Here is a 27080-nt window from a genome sequence, read left to right as displayed (position 1 = left end):
CTTTCAAGCAGCGACTTAACACCAGGGGGCGCCCCCTCTGACGCCTCACTGCCCCTCCTAGTCTCTGCTCCCGGCCGCCTCCCTCCAGCCATCCGACTTCCTCAGCGCCCAGCTCACAGTCCAGCCCCTTCCTATTTCCTGGCCTGCAGCTGTGTGCTTGCACCTTTAGGAGGGCCCGTGATACTAGTAATTAAAGCTGACATGGTGGTGTTTTAGTCGCTTAGTTGATGTCCTACTCTTTGCGACCCCCATGGACTGTAGCCTGCCAGGCTCCTCTGTCCATGGGATTTCCCAGGCAAGAATACTGGAGTGGGCAGCCATTTCCTCCTCCAGGGGATCGTTCTGACCCAGGGATGGAACATGCATCTCCTGCATTGCAGGCAGATTCTTTACTGACCGAGCCACCAGGGCATGAATGGCAACAATTCATGGGCTTTAGTAAATAATTCCTGGTGTCTCAAATGGTAAGAAATCTGCCTTCAAACCAGGCGATTGGGTTCAATCCCTGGGTTGGGAAAATCCCCTGAAGGAGGGCATGGCAACCCACTCCAGTATTCTTGCCTGGAGAATTCCATGGACAGGGGAGCCGGGCAGGCTACAGTCCATGGGGCTGCAAAGAGTCAGACAAGATTGAGCAACTAACACACACATGCACTGAATTCTTACCATCAGGAGGTAGATGCTAACAGCTCTGTTTTTATAGAAAAGGGAAGGGAAGCACACTTCCCATTTGCCCAGAGTCATGGAATGAAGCCGTGGGACAGAGTGCAGTTCTAGAAGCCTGGTTGTCTGGCCTGTGGTCCCCACTATGTCTCTTCTCGGGCTTCATGGAGAGTAGAGTGGGAGGCCTGAATCAGAAGGCTAGGCCTCTCTGTTTTTTAAAAATCTTGAAAAAAAATTTAAATATAGCTAACTTTCAATGTTATGCTAGCTTCAGATGTACAGCAAAGTCATTCAGTTGTATCCATCTATACCTATACAGCTTCCCTGGTGGCAAGTGGTAAAGAATCCAACTGCCAATGCAGGAGATGCAGGTTTGATCCCCTGGTTGGGAAGATCCCTGGGGAAGGAAACGGCAACCCACTCTAGTCTTGGTTGGGAAATCCCATGGACAGAGGAGCCTGGTGGGCTATTGTCCATGGGGTTACAAAGAGTTGGATACTCTTAGCAACTAAAAATAAAACAAAATCTATATCTATAAATTCTTTTTTTCTTCAGAATCTTTTCCATTATAGGTTATTATAAGACCGTGACTATGGAACCCTGTGCTATACAGTAGATCCTTGTTGTTCATCTAGTTTATATATAATAGTGTGTACATGTTAATCCTGAACTCTTAAGTTATCCACCCCCCACCAATCCATAACCATAAGTTTCTTTTCTGTGTCTGTGAGTCTATTTCTACTTTGTAAATAAATTCATTTACATTTTTTAGGCTTTCATGTATAAGTGATATCTTGTGATATTTGTCTTTCTCTAACTTACTTCACTTAGTATGATATTCTCTAGGCCCATCATGTTGCTATAAATAGCATTATTTCAATCTTTTTTTTTTTTAATGGGACCAGGCCCTCTCATGATTTCACATAAAGCAGTGCTATTCAGCTTAAGTCCTTGTGGAAAGAAGTAATTTTTCACCCCCCGAACTGTCCCTGGCTGGGGTAGAGCAGTCCATGAGCGGTGGCTAGGGGCTGTGGGTGGAAGGTTTTGGTAACACCTCAATGCTTGATTATGAACAATATGTAGACACTGGAATTTAGAATAGTGGTGGATTGGACCCATGAGTATTTGGTATCCAAAAGGCTTGTTATTTTCCAGGAGGGCTCTCCACACATTTAAGCATTGGAGTGGAGTGGAACTCACTGTCGTGTCTGACTTTTTACAATCCATGGACTGTAGCCCACCAGGCTTCTCTGTCCATGGGATTTTCCAAACAAGAATACCAGAGTGGGTGGCCATTTCCTCCTCCAGTGGATCTTCCCAAACCCAGGATCAAGCTCAAGTCTCTTGAGTCTCCTGAACTGGCATGCGAATTCTTTACTGCTGAGCCACCGAAGAGTTCCCCATGAAAAGAATTGTGGTATCAAAGTTTGAGAACCTGGGGCAGGCGATAGATGGGTCCCTGGGGCAAAGAGTTGGAAATTTGTTCTCTGTGATCCGATGTTGTTGTTCAGTTGCTAAGTCATGTCTACTCTTTGCTACCCCATGAACTGCAGCACGCCAGGCTGCCCTGTCCTTCACTATCTCTCTGAGTTTGCTCAAACTCATGTCCATTGAGTCGGTGATGCCATCCAACCATCTCATCCTCTGTCACCCCCTTCTCCTCCTGCCCTCAATCTTTCCCACAATCAGGGTCTTTTTCCAATGAATTGGTTCTTTGCATCAGATGGTCAAAGTATTGGAGCTTCAGCATCAGTCCTTCCAATGAATATTCAGGGTTGATTTTCCAGTAGTCATGTATGGATGTGAGAGTTGGACTATAAAGAAAGCTGAGCACTGAAGAATTGATGCTTTTGAACTGTGGTGTTGGAGAAGACTCTTCAAAGTCCCTTGGACTGCAAGGAGATCCAACCAGTCCATTCTAAAGGAAATGTCCTGAATATTCATTGGAAGGACTGATGCTGAAGCTGAAACTTCAATACTTTGGCTACCTGATGCAAAGAACTGACTAATTTGAAAAGACCCTGATGCTGGGAAAGACTGAAGGCAGGAGGAGAAGGGGACGACAGAGGATGAGATGGTTGGATGGCATCACTGACTCAATGGATGTGAGTTTGAGTAAACTCTGGGAGTTGGCGATGGACAGGGAGACCTGGCGTGCTGCAGTGCATGGGGTCTCAAAGAGTCGGACATGACTGAGCAACTGAACTGAACTGAACTGATTTCCTTTAGGACTGACTTGGTTTGATCTCCTCGCTGTCCAAGTGCCTCTAGATAACAGACCACCTATTTTTCTCATTCTTGAAGTCAGGAGACCTCCCTTAGTATGCACAGGATGCACAGAAAGGCTCCCTGGAGGTCAGAAAGGGAGGGGGCACCACACTGCAGTAAGTGATGCTCACTACCCATGGGCCTCTTCGGTGGATTCCATCTTGGCTGAGAGATGTGCACGAACACATGGGAGGATCCTGAGATACACCAAGTATGGACTCTGAATCTGGCGAATCAGAATGATTCCACTTGTGTCTATCCACACTTACTTGTACTCTTTCCTCCTAATAAGCATTTTACTTGTTTCACTACTCTCCATCTTCATGGGAATTCATTTCTGCAAAGCCAAGGGGCCAGGGCCTTGTCACTGACCCCTGGTCTAGTGGCTAGGACTAGATGCTCTCACCGCCTTGATTGACCTCAATCTCTGGCCGGGACCTGAAACCCCACTCCAAGCCTCTGCAAGCTGAGGCCACCCTATCAAACCTACCATGTTCCCGTGATGATTAGTGAGAGGGATCCTACAAGGTGCTGAGGCTCATCTGTTATAGCAGGAAGTCAGTGGTTAATGTCTAAAATTCATAATCAAAGGACATCAGTGCAGGCATTTTTGTGTGTGTGTATTAAAAGGAACAAGTGGGTTAAATGAGGTTCCTTTGGGGGAGTAAGGATGGGATGGGAAAGAAATGCACGAAATTTTTTTTTTTCTTCTAAATCCTCCTGTGCTTTTTTAAATTTTTGAAATACGTCCAGGTTTTATAGCAGAAAAGAATTAAAATTTAAAGAAAACTCTGAGTATGTATTAAACAGAAAAAATCAATTTCCAAAGACCAGCACAAAATGAGAACTCAGTAAACATTAGGTCTGATTATTATTTTAGGTGGTGCAATTATACATCATCTGTCGATATTTGCAAAGGGACAAAATGTGGGGAGTAGGCAATTATAAAGCTCTGTTCTGAAATATGACACACTGCTCATGTTTTTGATTTGTATCTGAATGAAACTTAGGCCCACAGTGATAAATGAGACATCAAACATTCTAAGCTCCTGAGGACTTCCGCACAACCCAGAGAGAGTACTTTCCCATCATTATTTCTCTGAATATGGTACAGATATTTCTGAAGCTTCATTCCATTTCTTTGAACATAAGCCAAAATACAGTTTTTCTATGTTCTTATTCAGGGGTTGGCAAGGTACTGCTTGTTTTTGTAAATAAAGTTTTGTTGAATGGAACTTCCCTAGTGGCCCAGTGGATAAGATTCCGTGCTTCCAAAGCAGGAGGCCTGGGTTTGATCTTTGAACTAGATCCCCCATGCTGCAACTAAGACCTGGAGCAGCCAAATAAATAAATATATATATATTTTTAAGTTTTATTGGAACCCAGTTCATTCATTTACTTTTTTGTCTATAGTTGCATTTGTGCTACAATGGCAGAGAAGTTGGCTTGAAAAGCCAGGAACCTGGCCTTTTACAGAAAAAGTCTGCTGACTCCTGGACTAATCTGCCAAAAATGAAGATATTGAAGTGTAAGTGATAGTCTTTCAGCTGTGTCCAACTCTTTGTGACCCATGGACTATATAGCCTGCCAGGCTTCTCTGTCCATGGAATTCTCCAGACAAGAATACTGGAGTGGGTAGCCATTTCTTCCTCCAGGGATCTTCCCAGCCCAGGGATAGAACCTGGGTCTCCTGCATTGCAGGAAGATTCGTTACAGTCTGAGCCACCAGGGAAGCACCTAACATAAAAGTAAAAAATACTGCAAAGCAAGGTGCTCGTGTCTTTTTCGCTGTCCTCCTGGTCTAGAATGACAATTCAAATAAGCTCAGTTGCTCTGGATTTAATAAGGATATGAATTACAAAGCACAAAATTGCTAAACATCACTTTGTTCCTTAGAGTTTATTACCTTTTTCAAACCATTTAAAACATGCAAGTGTTCTCTGCAACCCCTTCCCAACCCCTGCTATCAGGGAACATCTGTTGAACTGAATCGAATCCGCAGAGTTAGAAATAATTCCTCTTCTCCTAAAGTCACATCTATCTTGTGACACCTTTTGTATCAACCTGCCATTCTCTGTCCTGCACAAAAGTTTCTCCTGAGTCCCGTAGCTCTCCCGTGGGCCTACAAAAGTCTTGAGGTATCCCTTTTATTTGTCTTTGTATCTTCCCAATACATTCAACCCCACCTCCTTGAGCAGTGTCTGTAGAATGAATAAAGGTTAAATTTTGAACGTTAATGTTTCATTTCTTTAAATGATTAAAAATATTCTATTCTTTGAACACACAGACCAGTGGAATAGACTAGACAGCCCAGAAATAAACCCACACACTTATGGTCAGTCTTCGACAAAGGAGGCAAGAATACCCAATGGAGAAAAAGACAGTCTCTTCCATAAATGACACTAGGAAAACTGGACAGCTACATGTAAAAGAATGAACTCAGAACACTCCCTAACATCATATGTAAAAATTAACTCAAAATGGATTAAATACCTAACTGTAATACTGGAAACCATAAAACTCCTAAAGGAAAACATAGGCAGAACACTTTTTGACATAAATTATAGCAGTATTTTTTTTTTGATCTGTCTCCTAAAGCAAAGCAAATAAAAGAAAAATAAACAAATGGGACCTAATTAAATTTAAAAGCTTTTGCACAGCCACTAACAAACTGAAAAGCCAGTGTACTAATGGGGAGAAACTATTTGCAAATGTAAAAGCAATAAGGGGTTAATGTCCAACATATATAAACAGCTCATTCAACTCAACATCAAAAAAACCAACAACACAATTTTTAAAATGTGCAGAAGTGGACAGATATTTTTCCAAAGAGGAAATGCAGATGACCAACAAACACATGAATAGATGCTCAGCATCGCTAATCACTAAGGAAACGCAAATCAAAACCACAGTAAGATATCACCTCACATGCGTTAGAATGGCTGTGATCCAAAAGACAGCAAGTAACAAGTTCCGGCGAGGATGTGGAGAAAAGGGAACCCTTGCCCACTATTGCCAGCAATGTGCACTGGTGCAGCTGCTGTGGAAAACAGTGTGGAAGTTTCCCAAAAAACTAAAAATAGAACTATCATATGACCCAACAGTTCCACTCTTGGGTCTATATCTGAAAAAACAAAAACACACTAATTCAAAAAGATACATGTACCCCCTGTTCACAGCAGCATTATTTACAATAGCCAAGATATGGAAGCAGTCTAAAGTCCTTCAACAGATGAAGGGATAAAGAAGAATTCATATAGATAGATAGATATTTGTCTGTGTGTACATTGGAATACTGCTGCTGCTGCTGCTGCTAAGTCGCTTCAGTCGTGTCCGACTCTGTGTGACCCCATAGACGGCAGCCCACCAGGCTCCCCCGTCCCTGGGGTTCTCCAGGCAAGAACACTGGAGTGGGTTGCCATTTCCTTCTCCAATGCATGAAAGGGAAAAGTGAAAGTGAAGTCGCTCAGTCGTGTCCAACTCTTAGCGACCCCATGGACTGCAGCCTACCAGGCTCCTCCGTCCATGGGATTTTCCAGGCAAGAGTACTGGAGTGGGGTGCCAGTGCCTTCTCCGACATTGGAATACTACTCAACTATAAAAAAAGAATGACATTTTGCCATTTGTAACAACATGGATAGACTTACTATGCTGAGTAAAATGAGTCAGACAGAGCAGGACAAACACTGTCTAATATCACTTATATGTGGGATCTAAAAAATACACAAACTAGTGAATATAACAAAAAGGAAGGAGACTCACAGAACTAGAGAAAAAACTAGTGGTTACCAGTGGGGAAAGGGAAGAGGGAGGGGCTAGATAAGGGTAGGGAATTAAAAGGTACAAACTATTAGGTAAAGTCAAGGCTATGGTCTTCCCAGTGGTCACGTACGGTTGTGAGAGCTGGACCATGAAAAAGGTAGAGCACCAAAGCATTGATGCCTTCCAACTGTGGTGTTGGAGAAGACTCCTGAAAGTCCCTTAGTCAGCAAGGAGATCAAACCAGTCAATATTAAGGGAAGTCAATCCTGAATTCTCGTTGGAAGGATTGATGCTGAACCTGAAGCTCCAGTATTTTCGTCATCTGATGTGAGCAGCTGACTCATTGGAGAAGTCCCTGATGCTGGGAAAGATTGAAGGCAAAAGGAGAAGAGGGCGTCAGAGGATGAGATGGCTGGATGGCATCATCGATGTAATGGACATGAACTTGAACAGATTTCAGGAGATGGTAAGGGACAGGGAGGCCTGATGTGCTGCAGTCCATGGGGTCACAAAGAGTCAGACACGACTAAGCAACTAAACAATAACATTAGGTATAAAATAAGCTATAAGGATATATTGTGCAACACAGGAAACACAGCCAACATTTTATAATAATGGCAAGTAGGGTATAACCTTCAAAAATTGTGACTCATAACATTATACACTTTTATAATATTGTACATCAATTTTGGGCTTCCCTGTAGCTCACAGTAAAGAATCCTGCAGTGCAGGTAACCTGGGTTCGATCCCTGGGTTGGAAAGATCCCCTGGAGAAGGAAATGGCAACCCACTCTAATATTCTCGCCTGGAAAATCTTGTGGACAGAGGAGTTTGTCGGGCTACAGTCCATGGGATCACTAGAGTCGGATACAACTTAGTGACTAAACCACCACATCAACTATCCTTCAATTTAAAAAATTCTCTCCTTCAGGAGTACCTGTTGCTAAATTAATTTAGCAAGGAAGCCATTAGACTGAGGTGGCCCTAGCACCTTAGCAGCCTCGATGAGCAAACCCAAACCTAAAGAAACTAATCACAAATAGTCGATAGACCCTCCCAAATAAGGGAAATGCTTTCGCTGCGGCCAATCAAATAATTGCATGCTTCTGGCTTTTCTCTTCCCTGGTCACCTAGATGGTAAAGAATCTGCCTGCGATGTGGGAGACCCAAGTTCGATCCCTGGGTCAGTTAGATCCCCTGGAGAAGGGAATTTGTTCTTGCCTGGAGAATTCCACAGAGGAGTCTGGCAGGCCACAGTCCATGGGGTCACAAAGAGTTGGACATGTTGCTGCTGCTGCTGCTAAGTTGCTTCATTCGTGTCCGACTCTGTGCAACCCCATAGACGGCAGCCCACCAGGCTCCCCCGTCCCTGGGATTCTCCAGGCAAGAACACTGGAGTGGGTTGCCGTTTCCTTCTCCAATGCATGAAAGTGAAAAGTGAAAGTGAAGACGCTCAGTTGTGTCCGACTCTTAGCAACCCCATGGACCGCAGCCTACCAGGCTCCTCCGTCCATGGGATTTTCCAGGCGAGAGTATTGGAGTGGGTTGCCATTGCCTTCTCCCAGTCGGACATGACTGGGCGACTACTACTTAAGCTGTAGCCAGTCAAATAATTGCCTTGCTTCTGGGTTTTCTCAGTCTTGCCCCTAGTTTCTCTTAGTGGATCTCCTAACCACTTGGAATTTGGTGCTGCCCAACATGAATAGATTCTTTTTTTTTTGTCTGCCTAGCCATGGGGATCTTAGGATTTGAACCCGGGCTCTTGGCAGTGAAAGCACACAGTCCTAACCACTGGACCTCCAGGGAATTCCCAGTATGAATTGATTCTTGCTCACATAAACTCTTAAATATTTTCATATGCCTCTGGGTATGTTGTAACATTATCCATAGGCACATCCACTAGTTTGATCTCACTTCCTGTTTTAGGTAAATTTCAGATCAGTTCTCCCCTGGTTCTAATTTGCCTGGTGTTCCTGGGATGGCTCTTTGGTAAGGTATATGGCATGAAAGTCCCGCCCCTGGAGATCAAGGGTGCATCTCACTGACCAGAGACTGCCCAGATGGCTTCCTCCGCTTGCTGGGGGTTCTCAGTGATGTTATAAATGATAACATCACATTCCAGCAGGCGCAAGAGAAGGTCTTCTTGAGAGATGCCCTGAAAAAGAAAGTTGACAGTAATTTGTTGCAAGAAGCAATGTCACCTTAATATTTAGATGGGAGTGACAATTTCCAGATGAGACATGCCGCCTGGATAGTCCCCCAAGAAGAAAAAATCACAGAAGGATTTTTTTTTTTAAATTTAAAATGAAATCTTGGCTCTCTTCTGTGTGTAGTTTTCAAATAACAAAGTTTATGAAAATAGCCGGGAACAGATGAATAAGAAAATTACATAAAGATCTTAGGTACTATTTCTGCCTTCTGTTTAAACCGTGATTCAGGAGGGAAGAATTAGAACACACTAGAAGAAAATGTGTGAAGCATTTAAAACAAACTCAATCTTTGAGGAAGTTTCTTTGAGCCGTTATAGATCATGAATGACTCAGAAGTGCTGATAAGTGATTAATGTGGATTATTTCAGAATCCTCAAGGTGGAACAAACCTGGTCTCAAAATGTAAGGTAACTTATCACAGTTGACAGCTGGGAGTATTTAAAAAATACAGAATTAAAAAAAAAATTTACTTATTTTTGGCTGTGCTGGGTCTTTGTTGCTCTGTGGGTTTTCCTCTAGTTTGGAGAGCGGGGGCTAATCTCTAGTGGCCATGGGCAGGCTTCTCAATGCACAGGCTCTAGGGTGTGTGGGCTTTAGTAGTTGGAGCTCCTGGGTTCTAGAGTTCTGGGCTCTGGTTCTCCATGGGCTTAGTTGCTCCGTGGCACGTGGGATCTTCCCAGATCAGGGATCAAACCCGTGTCTCCTGCATTAACAGGTGGATTATTTAACCACTGAGCCACCCGGGAAGCCCCACAATACAGAAACTTCTAATGTTAAAAAGAAAAATTTCTTATATGATATGAAAGTAACTTTGACGATCATTGTGTTTAACTAGTTATTCCCTGCTGTGTGGTGCCAGCAAATTTTGGGAGTACCGTACCGAGGGTGGGTATCAACCATAAAAGGACCAGGATTTGCACTGGCTGCTATTCCTCCTGTCTCAGGGGTCAGATATTCCTCCATAGATCCTTGATTGGTTGCATGAGGGCAGGACACTTCAGATCAAACTTGATCTCTTTACCACAACTTCTGGAGAATCACAAGAGGGGAGAAGCCTTTCATCAGAGGTTGTGTGCGTGTGTGTGTTCAGTCGCTAAGTTGTGTCTGACCCTTCGATCTCATGGACTGCAGCACAGTTAGGCTTCTGTCCTTCACTGCCTCTGGGAGTTTGCTCAAATTCATGTCCCTTGAGTTGGTGATGCTATCTAACCGTCTCATCCTCTGCTGCACCCCCCGACCCACCCCATCTCCTTTTGTCTTCAATCTTTCCCAGCATCAGGGTCTTTTCCAATGAGTCAGCTCTTCTCATCAAAGTATGGGAGCTTCAGCTTTGGCATCAGTCCTTCTAATGAATTTTCAGGGTTGATTTCCTTTAGGACTGACTGGTTTGATCTTCTTGCAGTCCAATGAACTCTCAAGAGTCTACTCCAGTGCCATAGTTGTTAAGCATTAGTTCTTTGGCGCTCAACCTTCTTTGTGGTCTAACTCTCACATCCATACATGACTACTGGAAAAACCAAAGCTCTGATTAGATGGACCTTTGTTGGCAAAGTGATGTCTTGCTTTTTAATACACTGTCTAGGTTTCTCACATTCTTGTTAAATTCAACAGCAACATCCTAGCTTCTGGTGGTTCCCTGGCAATATTTGGTGTTCCCTGGCTTATAGAAACATCACCCACATCTTTACCTTCATCTTTACATGAAATTCTTCCTATACTCTGTCCAAATTTCCCCTTTTTTATAAGGACACTGAGCATACTGGATTAGAGACCCACCCAAATGACCTCCTTCTAACTCGATTTCTTCTGTAAAGACCCTATGTTCAAATAAGGTCTCATCTGGAGGTCCTGGGGGATTAGGACTTCACATATTTTGGACAGGATTCAGCCCATAATATCATCCATTTGATTTCTTTTCTGGACTGAATGTGCAAGAGAGAAGATACTCTGAAAATCCTGATTCAAACATGGATTTTTGGAACTTCCTGGCTGGCCAGTGGTTAGCACTTTGCACTTTCAGTGCTGAGGGCCTGGGTTCAATCTCTGGTCAGGGAACTAAGATCCCACAAGATGCACATTACAGTAAAAAAAAAAAAAAAAACAACTTTTCTTAAAGAAACAAAGATGGATTTTCACCTTGTCAACAGCATGACAGGAGTACACCACGGTCCTGGTATACCTGGGACTTACCTACAGTCAGCAAGGACACAGTGAGAAAGATTGGGGGATGGGAAGAAATTGAAGCCACGTGTTCCTGACACAGTGTGTTCTAGGTCTCTTCCAAGACAAAGAAGATGAAGCATCTGTGAGTCCATGAGAGCATGTGAGATGTGTCCAGAAGAAAACATGTACACCCGGTAAGTCACAGTTGGACTGATTTAAGCTGAAACAGGCACATTTTCAAGAGAATGGTCATCCTATCAGATATGTGCATTCATTTGTTCCCCCAATAAATAATTGTGAGCACTGATTTTGACCCTAAGGAGAAAGGCAAAAAATGACTGATGTATGACTGTTGATAATATGGAGCATTGGGTGTGCGTGTCTTGTTGGCAAAATTTTAGCAAAAAAGTATGGTCTAATGTGGACAAGGATGCAACTAAGCACGTGAAGCTTTTGTACACAGTAGAAAAAGGTAACCTGCTCTTGGACAAATGATGTGGTGCCCACTCCAGGACACACTGCAGCCAGCAGAACACGGTTCAGCCCCTACTCACGGCCACAGCTGAACATCCTTGTGCAGTGGGCAGCCTGTGCATTCTTTCAGGGCAGCCCCCAGTGTAGAAAGGGCTATCATAGAGGTACATCTGAGCTCTGATGGACCAGGCGAGTATGTGATTATGACTCATAGGGACTGACATTTGAGCTGGGCTGACAGGGTGAATACAAGCTCCCTGAGCAGAGCCTAGGAAGTTCACAGACTAGCAGGCCATTTGCTGAGCCAGGAAGAAGCTCCTTTCACAACCTGGGCCAGCCTGCTATCTTCCATTCTCCACTCTGTCTCACCTTTTATGCCATATTTGCTTCTTCCCTTGGCTCCCCTAGAATCCAAGCTCTAGCTATACTGATGTTTTCTGTTCCAAAGCACACCATACCCTCACCTAGGTGTTCCCTTACCTGCTTGGTAAGTTCTACTCAGCCCTGCAGGCTCAGCCTCAGTCCCAGCATTTCCAGCAGTCCCCAAACTCCAAAAAGGAGGGCCAACTGTGTTGGATCTCCAGATCAGAGGAGCTGGGATGGGTCTCGATCTGCGGGATGGGGAGAAGTTTGGAGCTCACTTGTCTGGCTCTCTAGATAAGACTGAAAACTCAAACTGACCTTTGCAGAGTGCTCTGGACACGGCTGTGCGCATACCTCAGTCATCAAGTCACCGTCCTGCCTGGAGCTGCTAGTTTAGATCGAAGAGTCCCTGCTAGTCTGTGAGCCCTGCAGTCATCTTTGGGCCTTTAAAGTACTCCAGGGACATCCCTGGCAGTCTAGGAGCTAAGACGCTGTGTACCAAGGCAGGGGGTGCCGGTTGGATCCCTGGTCAGAGAACTAAGATCCCGCTTGCCGTGTAGCAAGGCCAAAGAAAGAAAGGGCTCAATACTAATTCACTGAATCAAATTCAGGTATAAATAGAGATCAGTGGTGAGGACCTGAACCAATGCAATTAGCCAGGAGAATGGAAAGGAGACATTCTTTAGAGAGCTATTCAAGAGATGAGTTGAGGCCTCCCTTCCCTCAGCTGGGGTAAGCTTCTCGGTCTTTCCGGGGAAGCTAAGACCGCGTTAGAGTGAGACCGTCGTTTCCCCCTGCGCTAGCACCGTGCCTGGCACCTGGGCCGAGCGCTCGCCCTCACCACGGCCTCGGTCTTGGAGCCCATCAGCGTCTACTCGGCCCTCATCCTGCATGAGGATGAGGTGATGGCTGCAGAGGATAACAATGCCCTCATTAAAGCAGTCAGTGTAAATGTTGAGCCTTCTGGCCAGGCTTGTTCACAAAGGCTTCGGCCAATGTCAGCATCCGGAGCTTCATCTGCAATGATGGGGGCGGGGAGCGGCAGGGATGGCAGGGGGCGGGGCTGGTAGACCTGCCCCAGCAGGGGGTCCTGTCCCCCCACCCCCACCACTGTTGCCCCAGCTGAGGAGCAGAAAGCAGAAGCAAAGAAGAATCTGAAGAGTCTGATGATAACATGGGCCTTGGTCTTTTTGACTAAGTCTCTTTGGTAATACATCCAATAAAAAGCTGAGCTCTTAAAAATTAGAGAGAGCTGGGTTGAGGATCTCATGACCAAGAGGATATGAGATGCAGTGGTGCCAGCAAGGACGTCACCAGCCATCCGGCTCTACAAGGATGAGGTCATGAGCTATTGCGCTTGCCGACCTCCAACACCCCTGAACGGAAATCAGCGGGGAGGTCAGGAAGGAGGCATCTCGTGCTCAGGGAAAAACCAACAGAACAGGCCTTCAGAGAGATAAGTATTTTCAGGAGAAATTTTTATGACCCCATTATCTTGCATGTTCTAATACCTAGAAAAGCACCGAAATCAGTAATGGAGACATCTGCTCCTCCTGACTAGCAGCGACATTTTACTGAGATGTGTTAATTGCACATACTTAATTGCATGTGTTTAATTGCACTTACTCCCCCTTCACTCAAATCACATACATACTGCTTTGACTGTGTGGATCACAACAAACTGGAAAATGTTTCAAGAGATGAGAATACCAGACCACCTAACCTGCCTCCTGAGAAACGTGTGCAGGTCAAGAAGCAACAGTTGGAGCCAGACATGGAAAAACAGACTGGTTCAGAATTGGGAAAGGAGTACGTCAAGGCTGTATATTGTCAGCCCTGCTTATTTCACTTACATGCGGAGTTAAATAAGCCACCTTAATGCCACCTACATCTTTGGAGCAGGTCCTCAGAGCTCTCTGTGTGTTTCTCAGGTTATAGTCGTCAGTAAACCCCAAATAAAACTGAACTCACAGCTCTCACACTCTGAGTAGTATTTTTTTTTTTCCAGTTAATAGTAGGGAGGCAGAAGCCCACAGCAATACCAGGCTCACAGCTGTGATGGGGGCAAGTGCATGATGAATGGTATAAAGGACACTTGGTTGTCTACAAACATCCATTCCCTCTTCCTCTTTCCCAACAGATCCCGATTTTTGTTAAACTACTCCCCTTCTCAGCCTGTGGGAAATTAACTTCATCCTCTAACTTCAAGTAAGGGCCTTACTAATTCCAGATAAGAGACTGGTTCAGGAACAGGCAAGTGACTCAACTGCAGACAGTGAGTGTGGGGTACTGCTGGAAAGTTCACCCTCCTTTCTATAAGAACTTCTGAAAGTTTTCTTCATCAGGGTGTGGCTGTGTAGGTGTGCAGAACCCTGGAATGCTGCAGCCTTGCTGCCAACCTGAGGAATGAAGTCACCCTCAGAGAAAGACAGAGCCAAGGAAAGGGCTGGAAAAGGGCTACCATCCCTGGATCACACCAGGCCTGAAGCAGGTTCTTCCTTGAGATCACCAGCCACATAAGCTAATGAATGTCCTTACTGAATAAGCCAGTTTACATCACCCCTTTCCCCACTATGACTCGCAACCCCAAATAGTCCAAAGAGATACAGACAGTGAGGCCCCTAACACAAAGCAGGGCAGAGTGGTTTTGTAGAGGAGTGTGAGAGACTTCGTTTTGGATATGATGATGTAAAAGTGCTGCCGGACATCTGGGGAGAGGCTACAAAGCAGTTGGATGTGTGCTCAGTCAGCAGGGCTGGGAAAGGATCAGAAAGGCACTGTCTTGAAGCTGAAGCTACAGGACTGGATAAGAGTTAGGAAGAATGCCTGTTGGGGGGGGGGAGCTCTGGAAAAAAACATTTAAAGAGAAGGAGCGGATGCACGTGGGCAGTCAGCCAGGTGCTGCTGCAGGGAAGTGGGGAAGAGAGACCATGGCCAGGATACGTCCTGTGAAGGGGTGCGGGCTGGAGAGTGCAGGAGTGAGGCCTGTGAGGGTGCTGAGCCCTCTCCCAAGCCCAGTGGTGGCAGGGCCAGGGGCAGAGAAGAGGCAGGAGGTGTGTGTGTGTGTGTTTCCCAGTGGGAAGATGTCAGCATATGTGGAGTAGAAAGAAAGAAGTGGCAAGTGAAGACACAGAAGAGGGCTTCCCTGGTGGTCCAGGGCTTCAGACTCTGCTTTGCAATGCAAGGGACACCGGTCAGATCCCTGGGCAGGAAGAGCCCACATGCCCCGGGGCAACACAGTCTGTGCATCATGGCTACCGAGCCAGCACTCTAGAGCCCAAGAGTCGCAACTACTCAGCCTGCACACCCAGAGCCTGTGCTCTTCGACAAGAGAAGCCACTGCAAGGAGAAGCCTGAGCAACTAGAGAGTAGGCCCCCACTCGCTGCAACTGGAGAAAGCCTGTGCTCAGCAAGGAAGACTCACCACAGCCAAAAATAAAACAAATCAACCTTTTAAAAAAAGAAAGAGCCAGAGAGGGTGAAAAGGGGTTAAGTGGTGAAGTTCCCAAAGTTGGTGGGAGGGGATGCATTCATTCAGTTATGAGTACTTATTAAGGGCCAGTGCTGTCTGTCACCATTCACGGATACACATGAGAATAAATGGGGTGCTATGTCCACATTCAAGGAACAGATAGTCATAGTCAGAGTCAGTGTAATCCACAATAGACACATAATAACAATGGGGTGTAAAAAGTGTAAAAGGATCTAGACGGGCAAAGAGCTCAGAATCTATACTAGGAGTGGGGAATCATGAAGGGCTTCCTGGAAGAGACAACATTCTGTGTTAAAGCATGAAGGATATATAGGGAGGGAAGTGGGAAGCCTATTCCAGGGCTCAGAATGTGCAAAGCTGTCCCTTAGGATCTGGAGAATGGCAGGCAGGGTGATGGGAGAGGTTAGCCTGGGAGGGCTGCCCTCCCTGGAGGTACTTAAATGTCTCAGGATGAGGGTTGTATAGACTCTGTTTTTTAAAGGCAGCATTACTTCTCAATAAGACAGCAATGTAATGGTATGTTGCTCTCCAGTGGCTTATTACCAAAGGAGGTGTCTTTCAAAATAACACCCTTCATGGTCCAGAGTCATGTTAGGGTGAGGCAGGGCAGAATGCATTTTAAACACAGGATAGAGAATTTTATGAGTCTGAAAGTTCAAGTGAGATCCACACCTTCTAACCTTCTAAGAATATCTCATTTATATCATTTAAGTTTTTTGCTGCTTTTTCCTGGAGGGGATGGGGGGAAGGGGGTGCTCCCTGCAGCTTGCCAGCCCAGGAATGGAAGCTGTGCCTCCTGCCGAGGAAGCTCAGAGCTTCCTGGACCACCAGGAAGTCCCTGTAGGCAAACCTTTGAAGTGGAGAGATGAGAGGTGTTCGTCTCCATCACAGGGAGACCTGCTCCCTCCCACCTTTCCCACGGTCTCACGTTGGCAGGAGAGAGGAGATGAGAAGCAAACACATCGGCAGGGCATTTGAGCAGAGGGTGGTGCTTTCCTTTGTCCCCTCTTAGCAGCCCCCCTGGACTTACACAGTAGGTCTCCACAGCAAACTCGGGTCGGGGGATGTCCAGCTTGGAAACTGTGCCCACGATCTGGAACGTGCCTTCCTTCAGTTTGGCCATGGAGGCTTCTGGCATCGCTGATTTATTTTCATCGTCCTCTTCCTCCTCCTCTGTAATTTCTTCAAGTGAAGCCCCGACAACACAGTTAGAAAGAAACTGCAACAGAGAGAAATTTCCTGAACACTAAGAACAGCTCAGAATGGAACCAGTATGAATGATGATTCTAAAAGCTGACCTTTATTGAAGGCTTGATAGTGGTTCCACTTGTGCAAAGCCAGAGCTTTTGACACTGGTATCTCACTGAAACTGCTTTAATTCCCACAAGAATACAGTGAAATGGGTACTATATTATGAGTCCCCATTTTATAGGCAGGGAACTCAGGCTCAGAGAGCTTTAAGAGCTCATTAATGACATATTTAAAAATTTTTTTAAATTTATTTGACTGGGTTAGGATCTTCAGTTGCAGCATGCAGGATCTAGTTCCCTGACCAGGGATAAACTCCAGGGAACCTGCATTGGGAGCACGGAGTCTTAACCACTGGATCACCAGGAAAGTCCCTCATTAAGGATATTATCCTGCACTAGCAAAAGGCGGAGCTGGGCTAAATTCACCATGATGATTTTGTCTAACAGAAATGTAGACACGTGATGGGATCTGCTTAGGGAACTCAAATTTGCTAGTAGCCACATTAATAAAAATAAAAAGAAACAGGTGAATGTAGGTAATGCTTAAATTTTAAAAGAATTTAAGTATGTTTTAACTCAAGGTATCCAAGTTATTATCAGTTTAACATACCAATATAAACATTACTGAGATATTATATATTCTGTATTTCCCACAGGAAGTATTTGAGATTTGATGTGTATTTTACTCTTACAGCACAGATCCATTTAGACTAGACACGTGTAAACATCCAACAACCGCATGTGGCCAGTGGCTATGAATAATGAAAGAGAAGGAGGTTGGCAAAGTTTCTTTTCTTGTGTTTATAAAAGCTATCTTTGTGAGTGGTTTATGCAATGTTCATGAGTTTCATATATAAATAGAACTAATTTTAATTTATAGATTAAACATATAATTCTTAGATTAAACATATGTAAATAATCATGATGATATTACTTCTTGGGAGTAAAAACATTACAAAACCAAATAAACAAAAAGTCCTTCCCCACTTATTTTGATTAAAAAAAACAAAAACAGTCCAAGTTAGTAGGCAAGATGTCAGGTTCAATCTCTTATTGGAACATATTTTTCCCAAATATGACATATATACTTTTGTTTACCTCTCAAACATGCAACTTCAATTTTATTATCCCATTTCACAGACGAGGAGACTGAGGCCCAGCAGTAAGCAATTTGCCCAAGATTGCATGGGGAAGGAGGGGGTATGCCAGATCTTCTGATACGATATTCTAAGTTGCACGGTTGCCACATGGCCCCTTTCCAGACTGGAGAAGGGGCTGGGGTGCATGGTCCAACTGAGGTCAGGAGACATGGTTTCCACGCCTTTTTTTTTTTTTTTTAATGCTTTATATTTCTACTCCCATGTTGCTTAGTGCAGACAATGCAATTACTTGTAATTTGAGAAATTCAAGTCCTGCTTTGTTTAGGAATAACCAGAAAATTCTGTTATTGATCAGCTTTTGAAAAAATCTCTACAAACTAAAAGTTTTATTATAAAAATATGCTGTTGTAAAAAATAATCAGTGATCAAAATGGGGTAAAGTAAAAGGTTAAATTCTCTTCCCTCCCTCCCTCCTAATTTCAATCATGTCACCTCTATTTTTAAGTACTCCAGTGGCTATCATTGTATTTAGAACATAAACTAAATTCCTGACAAAAGCCCCACAAGTTGTCAGTCTTTATGCTTGACTTTGCTTCACTGGGGCTTCCCTGGTGGCTCAGCTGATAAAGAATCTGCCTGCAATGTGGGAGACCTGGGTTCAATCCCTGGGTTGGGAAGATCCCCTGGAGAAGGGAAAGGCTACCCACTCCAGTATTCTGGCCTGGAGAATTCCGTGGACTGTATAGTCCATGGGGTCGCAAAGAGTCGGACACGACAGTGACTTTCACTTGCTTCATTGAGCTTCCCTGAGACTCAGTGGGTAAAGGATCTGCCTGCAATGCAGGAGACACAGGAGACCCTGGTTTGATCCCTGGGATGGGAAGATCCCCTGGAGGAGGAAATGGCAACCCACTCTAGTATTCTTGCCTGAAAAATCCCAAGGACAGAGGAGCCTGACAGGTGTAGGCCAAAGGGTCACAGAAGAGTTGGACGTGACTAAGCACACACACTTTGTGAATTCACACAGCAAATACTGATGAAGTGCTGGCTTTGTGTGAAGCACTGCTTAGTTGCGGGGCAGGGCCACCTTCTGACTTTCCTCCATAAAATATATTATTAATAAAAATGAAACTTTATGACTGTATTTTTATAAAGACACACAATCTTTGTTGCTAAATTTTAAATTTGCTTCCTTCCAATTTTTTTTTTTTTTTTTTTTGCTTCCTTCCAAATTTAAGAGAAATTAAAACATTTTTATGGGCCCCAAAGTCCCATGGGTCCTGGACACGGTGACTGCTGTCCCCTGGGGCCCCTGATTCACTGCACCCTCGCCACTTTGACCTCTGCAACCTTTGCTGTGCCCTGTGGGAGCTAGTTCCTCGGGCTGGACCTTCATTCTGTACATGTCAGATTAAATGTCACCTCTCAAGAGTGCCCTTCATGCAACTCTATTTAAAGCAGCCACCCTCTCCTCCCCAAGTCTACAATTTCTATTCTCTTTCCTGCAGAGTACTTAGTAGGGATTGAAATATCTTGTTTATGTTAAAAATTATTTATTGTCTATTTCCTTCCAGAGAGGAAGGAGCCTCAAGGGCAAAAACTTTGTTGGGTCTTATTAACTGTGAATGCCATTTAGTAGGATGTAATGAATAAATGCAGATGACACCACTCTTGTGGCAGAAAGTGAAAAGGAACTCAAAAGCCTCTTGATGAAAGTGAAAGTGGAGAGTGAAAAAGTTGGCTTAAAGTTCAACATTCAGAAAACGAAGATCATGGCATCCGGTCCCATCACTTCATGGGAAATAGATGGGGAAACAGTGGAAACAGTGTCAGACTTTATTTTTTGGGGCTCCAAAATCACTGCAGATGGTGACTGCAGCCATGAAATTAAAAGACACTTACTCCTTGGAAGGAAAGTTATGACCAACTTAGATAGCACATTCAAAAGCAGAGACCTTACTTTGCAAACAAAGTTCTGTCTAGTCAAGGCTATGGTTTCTCCTGTGGTCATGTATGGATGTGAGAGTTGGACTGTGAAGAAAGCTGAGCGCTGAAGAATTGATGATTTTGAATTGTGGTGTTGGAGAAGACTCTTGAGAGTCCCTTGGACTGCAAGGAGATCTAACCAGTCCATTCTGAAGGAGATCAGCCCTGGGATTTCTTTGGAAGATCAGATCAGATCAGTCGCTCAGTCGTGTCTGACTCTTTGCGACCCCATAAATCGCAGCATGCCAGGCTTCCCTGTCCATCACCAACTTCCAGAGTTCACTGAGACTCACGTCCATCGAGTCAGTGATGCCATCCAGCCATCTCATCCTCTGTCGTCCCCTTCTCCTCCTGCCCCCAATGCCTCCCAGCATCAGAGTCTTTTCCAATGAGTCAGCTCATCGCATGAGGTGGCCAAAGTACTGGAGTTTCAGCTTTAGCATCATTCCTTCCAAAGGAAGGGCTGATCTCCTTCAGAATGGACTGGTGTCACCGTCTGCAGTGATTTTGGAGCCCCAAAAAATAAAGTCTGACACTGTTTCCCCATCTATTTCCCATGAAGTGATGGGACCAGATGCCATGATCTTCGTTTTCTGAATGTTGAGCTTTAAGCCAACTTTTTCACTCTCCTCTTTCACTTTCATCAAGAGGCTTTTGAGTTCCTCCTCACTTTTGCCATAACGGTGGTGTCATCTGCATATCTGAGGTTATTGATATTTCTCCCGGCAATCTTGATTCCAGCTTGTGTTTCTTCCAGTCCAGGGTTTCTCATGATGTACTCTGCATATAAGTTAAATAAACAGGGTGACAATATGCAGCCTTGACGTACTCCTTTTCCTATTTGGAACCAGTCTGTTGTTCCATGTCCAGTTCTAACTGTTGCTTCCTGATCTGTATACAGATTTCTCAAGAGGCAGATCAGGTGGTCTGGTATTCCCATCTCTTTCAGAATTTTCCACAGTTTATTGTGATCCACACAGTCAAAGGCTTTGGCATAGTCAATAAAGCAGAAATAGATGTTTTTCTGGAACTCTCTTGCTTTTTCGATGATCCAGTGGATGTTGGCAATTTGATCTCTGGTTCCTCTGCCTTTTCTAAAACCAGCTTGAACATCAGGAAGTTCACAGTTCACATATTGCTGAAGCCTGGCTTGCAGAATTTTGAGCAGTACTTCACTGGCGTGTGAGATGAGTGCAATTGTGCAGTAGTTTGAGCATTCTTTGGCATTGTGTAAAAGTGCAGCACTTTTACAGCATCATCTTTCAGGATTTGGAATAGCTCAACTGGAATTCCATCACCTCCACTAGCTTTGTTCGTAGTGATGCTTTCTAAGGCCCACTTGACTTCACATTCCAGGATATCTGCTTCTAGGTCAGTGGTCACACCATCGTGATTATCTGGGTCGTGAAGATCTTTTTTGTACAGTTCTTCTGTGTATTCTTTCCATCTCTTCTTAATATCTTCTGCTTCTGTTAGGTCCATACCATTTCTGTCCTTTATCGAGCCCATCTTTGCATGAAATGTTCCTTTGGTATCTCTGATTTTCTTGAAGAGATCCCTAGTCTTTCCCATTCTGTTGTTTGCCTCTATTTCTTTGCATTGATCGCTGAGGAAGGCTTTCTTATCTCTCCTTGCTATTCTTTGAAACTCTGCATTCAGATGTTTATATCTTTCCTTTTCTCCTTTGCTTTTCGCTTCTCTTCTTTTCACAGCTATTTGTAAGGCCTCCCTAGACAGCCATTTTGCTTTTTTGCATTTCTTTTCCATGGGGATGGTCTTGATCCCTGTCTCCTGTACAATGTCATGAACCTCATTCCATAGCTCATCAGGCACTCTATCTATCAGATCTAGGCCCTTAAATCTATTTCTCACTTCCACTGTATAATCATAAGGGATTTGATTTAGGTCATACCTGAACGGTCTACTGGTTTTCCCTACTTTCTTCAATTTAAGTCTGAATTTGGCAATAAGGAGTTCATGGTCTGAGCCACAGTCCGCTCCTGGTTTTGTTTTTGCTGACTGTATAGAGCTTCTCCATCTTTGGCTGCAAATAATATAATCAATCTGATTTCGGTGTTGACCATCTGGTGATGTCCATGTATAGAGTCCTCTCCTGTGTTGTTGGAAGAGGGTGTTTGTTATGACCAGTGCTTTTTCTTGGCAAAACTCTATTAGTCTTTGCCCTGCTTCATTCCGTATTCCAAGGCCAAATTTGCCTGTTACTCCAGGTGTTTCTTGACTTCCTACTTTTGCATTCCAGTCCCCTATAATGAAAAGGACATCTTTTTTGGGTGTTCTAAAAGGTCTTGTAGGTCTTCATAGAACCGTTCAACTTCAGCTTCTTCAGCATTACTGGTTGGGGCATAGACTTGGATTACTGTGATATGGAATGGTTTGCCTTGGAAACGAACAGAGATCATTGTGTCATTTTTGAGATTGCATCCAAGTACTGCATTTTGGACTCTTTTGTTGACCATGATGGCTACTCCATTTCTTCTGAGGGATTCCTGCCCGCAGTAGTAGATATAATGGTCATCTGAGTTAAATTCACCCATTCCTGTCCATTTCAGTTCGCTGATTCCTAGAATGTCAACATTCACTCTTGCCATCTCTTGTTTGACCACTTCCAATTTGCCTTGATTCATGGACCTGACATTCCAGGTTCCTGTGCAATATTGCTCTTTACAGCATCGGACCTTGCTTCTATCACCAGTCACATCCACAGCTGGGTATTGTTTTTGCTTTGTCTCCATCCCTTCATTCTTTCTGGAGTTATTTCTCCACTGATCTCCAGTAGCATATTGGGCACCTACTGACCTGGGGAGTTTCTCTTTCAGTATCCTATCATTTTGCCTTTTCATACTGTTCATGGGGTTCTCAAGGCAAGAATACCGAAGTGGTTTGCCATTCCCTTCTCCAGTGGGCCACATTCTGTCAGATCTCTCCAGCATGACCGGCCCATCTTGGGTTGCCCCACGGGCATGGCTTAGTTTCATTGAGTTAGACAAGGCTGTGGTCCTAGTGTGATTAGATTGACTAGTTTTCTGTGAGTATGGTTTCAGTGTGTTTGCCCTCTGATGCCCTCTTGCAACACCTACTGTCTTACTTGGGTTTCTCTTACCTTGGGCATGGGGTATCTCTTCACGGCTGCTCCAGCAAAGCCCAGCCATCCCACGCTGAAGGTCAGGAAGGGTGGCGGTGAGGAGATACCCCTTGTTCTTTGGAAGGAATGATGCTAAAGCTGAAACTCCAGTACTTTGGCCACCTCATGCAAAGAGTTGACTCATTGGAAAAGACTCTGATGCTGGGAGGGATTGGGGGCAGGAGGAGAAGGGGACGACAGAGGATGAGATGGCTGGATGGCATCACTGACTCGATGGACGTGAGTCTCAGTGAACTCCGGGAGTTGGTGATGGACAGGGAGGCCTGGCATGCTGCGATTCATGGGGTCGCAAAGAGTCAGACACGGCTGAGCAACTCAACTGAACTGCACTGAATGAATAAATGAATCCCATCCACCAGAGGTGATAATAGTTAAATGTCCTGTGTATCCTTTGAGACATTTTCTGTATGTAGATTATCTATCTATCTATCTATCTTCTTTGGGCTTTCTAGGTAGCACAGTGGTAAAGATTGTGCCTGCCAATTGCTGGAGACCAGGGTCTGATCCCTGAATTGGGAAGATCTGCTACAATAGGAAATGGCAACCCACACCAGTATTCTTGCCTGGGAAATTCCATGGACAAAGGAGGCTGGCGGGCCCCAGTCCATGGAGAGCTGGCCACAACTGAGCACACACACACACACACACACACACACTCATATACACATCTTCTCTATATTTGTATCTTTTTGAAAGATACAAATAATTTCATACTACCGGCTTCTCTGGTGGCTCAGTGGTAAAGCATCCGCCTGCCAATGCAGGAGAGGTAGGTCCCATCCCTGGATTGGGAAGATTCCCTGTAGAAGGAAATGGCAACCCACTCCAGTATTCTTGCGAGGGAAATCCCATGGACAGAGGAGCCTGGCGGGCTATACAGTCCATGGGGTCGCAAAAAAACTGGACACGACTTATCAACTGAACAACAAACACAACCCCTATCTTTTTGACGTTTTGTTACTGCATTTGGTTTTGAACTTTATCCGTCACTTTCCTGCTTGAGACTCCTCAGCGGGAGTGGAAAGAGAACCTGGTTAGAAGCCGGAGATCTGAGCCCCCAGCTCGCTAAGTAGTCTTGGGCAAGCCCCCAATTCCTTCTGAGCTTCAGTTTCCGCCCCTAAACAAGGGAGAAACCCGGACTGGACCGGCTGTCTCCAAAACCCTGGTCTTCCAGGTCGGGCGCTGGTCTAGCCTGGAGGCGGACTGGGGAGCCGGGGCACTGCCTGTGTCCCGGACGATGGAGGGTCCCTTAGGGGAGACCCTGAAAAAGTCCGCGGCTAAGGTGCAACCGGGTTTGAGGGCCTGGAGCCAGGACTGGGGGAGCTGGGGGCTGGGGTTCAGCTTTGACCCACCGCCGCTTACCTTCCCGATGTTTCTGCTGCTGTATGAGTCCAGCAGGTTTATAAACACCCTCTGGATCCGGATAGCTTTCTCCGCAGGGGCAGCACTTTCCTCTTCTTCAGCCATGGTGGGAGCCGCGCTGGTTGCTAAGAAGAAAGCGTCCCTTTGGTTGCCAAGGAGGTGGGTGGGGCCGCGGCCCTAGAACCTCGGAGCCCAGGCGGCCCTTCCGGGGCGGGGCCTAGGGCGCGGGGCGGGGCCTCCGCTTTCCCGCGCCCCGAGTTTTCCCCCGCTAGGGCGCAGGGCTGTCCCGCCGTGTCCCCTCCCGAGAGCTTGCAGCTGGGGCCCCATTCTGCTCTGCTTCTTGCCGGTGCCGTCGGGCTGTGCGTGCCCTCTGTTCCCTTTCCACTCTTTCATTCGAAAACTCCAGAAACACGTCCCAGTGACCCCCAGACCCGGAGCACTAAAGATATTGATGAATCAGAGGAGAAGGTAAAAAGTCCGTAGCCTAGGCCTTCCCCGAAATGTTGAAGTGAATTAACATGCCCTTTGTAGGATGGTCTGATCCGGAGGGTTTGACTTAATCCTCTACTGCAAAGGAGGGCTGTTGCCATGGAGTTTCAGGGTCAGGACCCAGGATCCACAGCGAGTGTGGTCCCCACTGCTCTTGCCAGTGGTGGTAGTCCACTGGGCTTTAGAGGTTTAGCAGTTCCGGGGCTGCAGTGGGGGTAGCTGGAGGCCATTTGTGCTGGGATTCACCCTCTTTCACAAAGGGATAGAATGTAGACTGCCCTTTCCAAATCAGGTTGTACATGAGGTTGCCGCCGAATTAAAAAGATGTTAACACAGAACCACAAGGTCATGGTGGACTGAATATATAGCCTGTTATCTTAGACTAGGAGATATTTTTGTGCTTTAAATATTAACTTCTTAAATGTAAATATGTAACACATGGTTTTTTTTTTTTTTTTTTTTTAATGTTTCCTTGGTGGCTCAGATGGTAAAGAATCTGCCTGCTGTGCAGGAGACACGAGTTTGATCCCTGGGTTGGGAAGATCCCCTGGAGAAGGGAATGGCTACCCAGTCTTGCCTGGAGAATTCCATGGACAGAGGAGCCCGGCACAAACAGTCGGACACGACTGAGTGGCTAACACTTTACTTTCTCTTAAAAAAAAAATACTAATTGCCTCAAAAAATGGAAATGGCCAGGGAGCTGGACAGCCTGGGGATTCTGGACACTTGGGAGACTTGGCTTCGACTTCCACCTCGGCACTTATTTGTGGGAGACTGGAGCCAAACTTTTAACCTTACATGAGCTGTTAAAGTGACTATAAAACAGGGGTGAAACCACCAACCTAACAGGGCTGTCAGGATTAAATAAGATATACGTAAGCATTTTCTGAAATGTTCTCCAAAAGTGAAATTGCTTTTTTTTCTGTGATGCTAAAGCACACTTGCACAAATGGGAGCCTTTTCATTCCTTTTTTTGTCCCCTCTCCCTTTCCTTTTTATACCTTTGTCTCATTGAAACTTATTTGTTTTGATAACACTTTGAAATTCTGGAAACAATTTGGGAACAGCTTGCTCACAGCAACATTTTTTTTTCTTTTTAATTATTAAAATGAAAGTGCTGTCAATTTAAATGTAAAAATACTCTTGCAAGACCAGTACAGAACTTGGAATAAATATTGTTCATTTTTTATAAAGGCCTGTTAGATGGAATATTCTAAAATTCACTAGATGCCTCATTTCCGGATTTTCAGTTTGTCCCAAATGAAATGCTGTTAAGCAGGTAAATACTTTTATTCAACCGGTCATGCTACTATAAAATATTACTGACTTGTTTCATTCTGTTTACATTATGGTAACAGGTAAATGAGCTAGTGCCATAGTTACAAGGGGATGCCTTCCAGAGAATTGTATAGCATATTGGTAGGTTAGGAAAGGAGATACTATTGATCAATTCTATTATGCCAGTTATCTTTTACTATTATTCCTTTTAAAAAATATATTTTTAGTTTTTAAGTATAGTTGGTTTACTGTACAATCTTGTTAGTTTTAGGTGTATAGCAGTGATCCAGTTACATACATAGATTATTACAAGATACTGAGTGTAGTTCCCTGTTCCTTTCCTCTTCAAAATTAGCTTTCACACAACCACAAAGTTCCGGGGATGCTTTTATTGACATACTGTATGGGGATGATTGACGGAGTCAGAAGACCTGGGTTCTAACCTTCCTTTCCTGCTCACAGGTAGGCTGCTGAGCAAGTGCCACAATCTGTCCAAGTTTCAGTGGAACATGTCATACACAAATGAAGGGGTAGAAGGCAGAATTCTGAAGTTAAAGTGGCACATATCAGAATCTCCGTGTTTTCCTATCCTGTTCCCCTGTAACAATCGGACTGCGTATTTTGTGGTTTTTGAACACTGGGGGAGAGAACAGTGCAGCGTTGTGTCGGAAGATGCGAATGAAGGCTCAGAACTCCGGTAACTGCTGCTGAGCTGTGTGGGATGTGTAAAGATTGATTCTGGACCTGGAGGAAAGGTGGGAAGAGTTATCATGGGAAATGAGGTGTGTGCATTCTCTTCACAAACATACTGCCCCTTCAAGGATCCTGGGAGCAGGTTCAACTCAGCACAACTTGTGCTTTTGCTAGAAAGCAGAGTTCTTCAGCTGGTTTGGACACCATCGTCTGTTGCATTTCCCCTCTCTAATTAGTATACTTAAGGTAACGTAGAATATATGCAAAAGAAAGTGAAAATAACCTATCTTACCGCCTAGTGATTACTATGTTAACTGCAGAATATTTTTTATTCCATTTTTGTTATGTATACAATTATTTTCA

General features: G+C 44.7%; 1 protein-coding gene and 1 pseudogene across 1 annotated transcript in view; one reads left to right on the top strand and one right to left on the bottom strand.

The window, feature by feature from the left end:
• The window catches only part of AK7 (adenylate kinase 7), a 67820-nt gene extending 43405 nt beyond the window's left edge, over nucleotides 1–24415 (bottom strand). Inside the window, exons 1-3 of the mRNA XM_005903673.2 lie at nucleotides 24258–24415; nucleotides 16427–16615; nucleotides 8740–8848 (exon numbers count right to left, since the gene is read on the bottom strand). Of these exons, the coding sequence (XP_005903735.1) occupies nucleotides 8740–8848; nucleotides 16427–16615; nucleotides 24258–24362 (403 nt within the window). The 5' untranslated portion in view covers nucleotides 24363–24415. The remainder of the gene's footprint in view (nucleotides 1–8739; nucleotides 8849–16426; nucleotides 16616–24257) is intronic.
• LOC102281284 (large ribosomal subunit protein P1-like) lies at nucleotides 11232–14284 on the top strand (annotated as a pseudogene).
• Nucleotides 24416–27080: the final 2665 nt, after the last annotated feature.

This window comes from Bos mutus, chromosome 21 (genome assembly GCF_027580195.1).
Source record: "Bos mutus isolate GX-2022 chromosome 21, NWIPB_WYAK_1.1, whole genome shotgun sequence".
In the NCBI taxonomy this organism is placed as follows: Eukaryota; Metazoa; Chordata; class Mammalia; order Artiodactyla; family Bovidae; genus Bos; species Bos mutus.
This window is presented reverse-complemented; position numbering and strand designations above follow the sequence as displayed.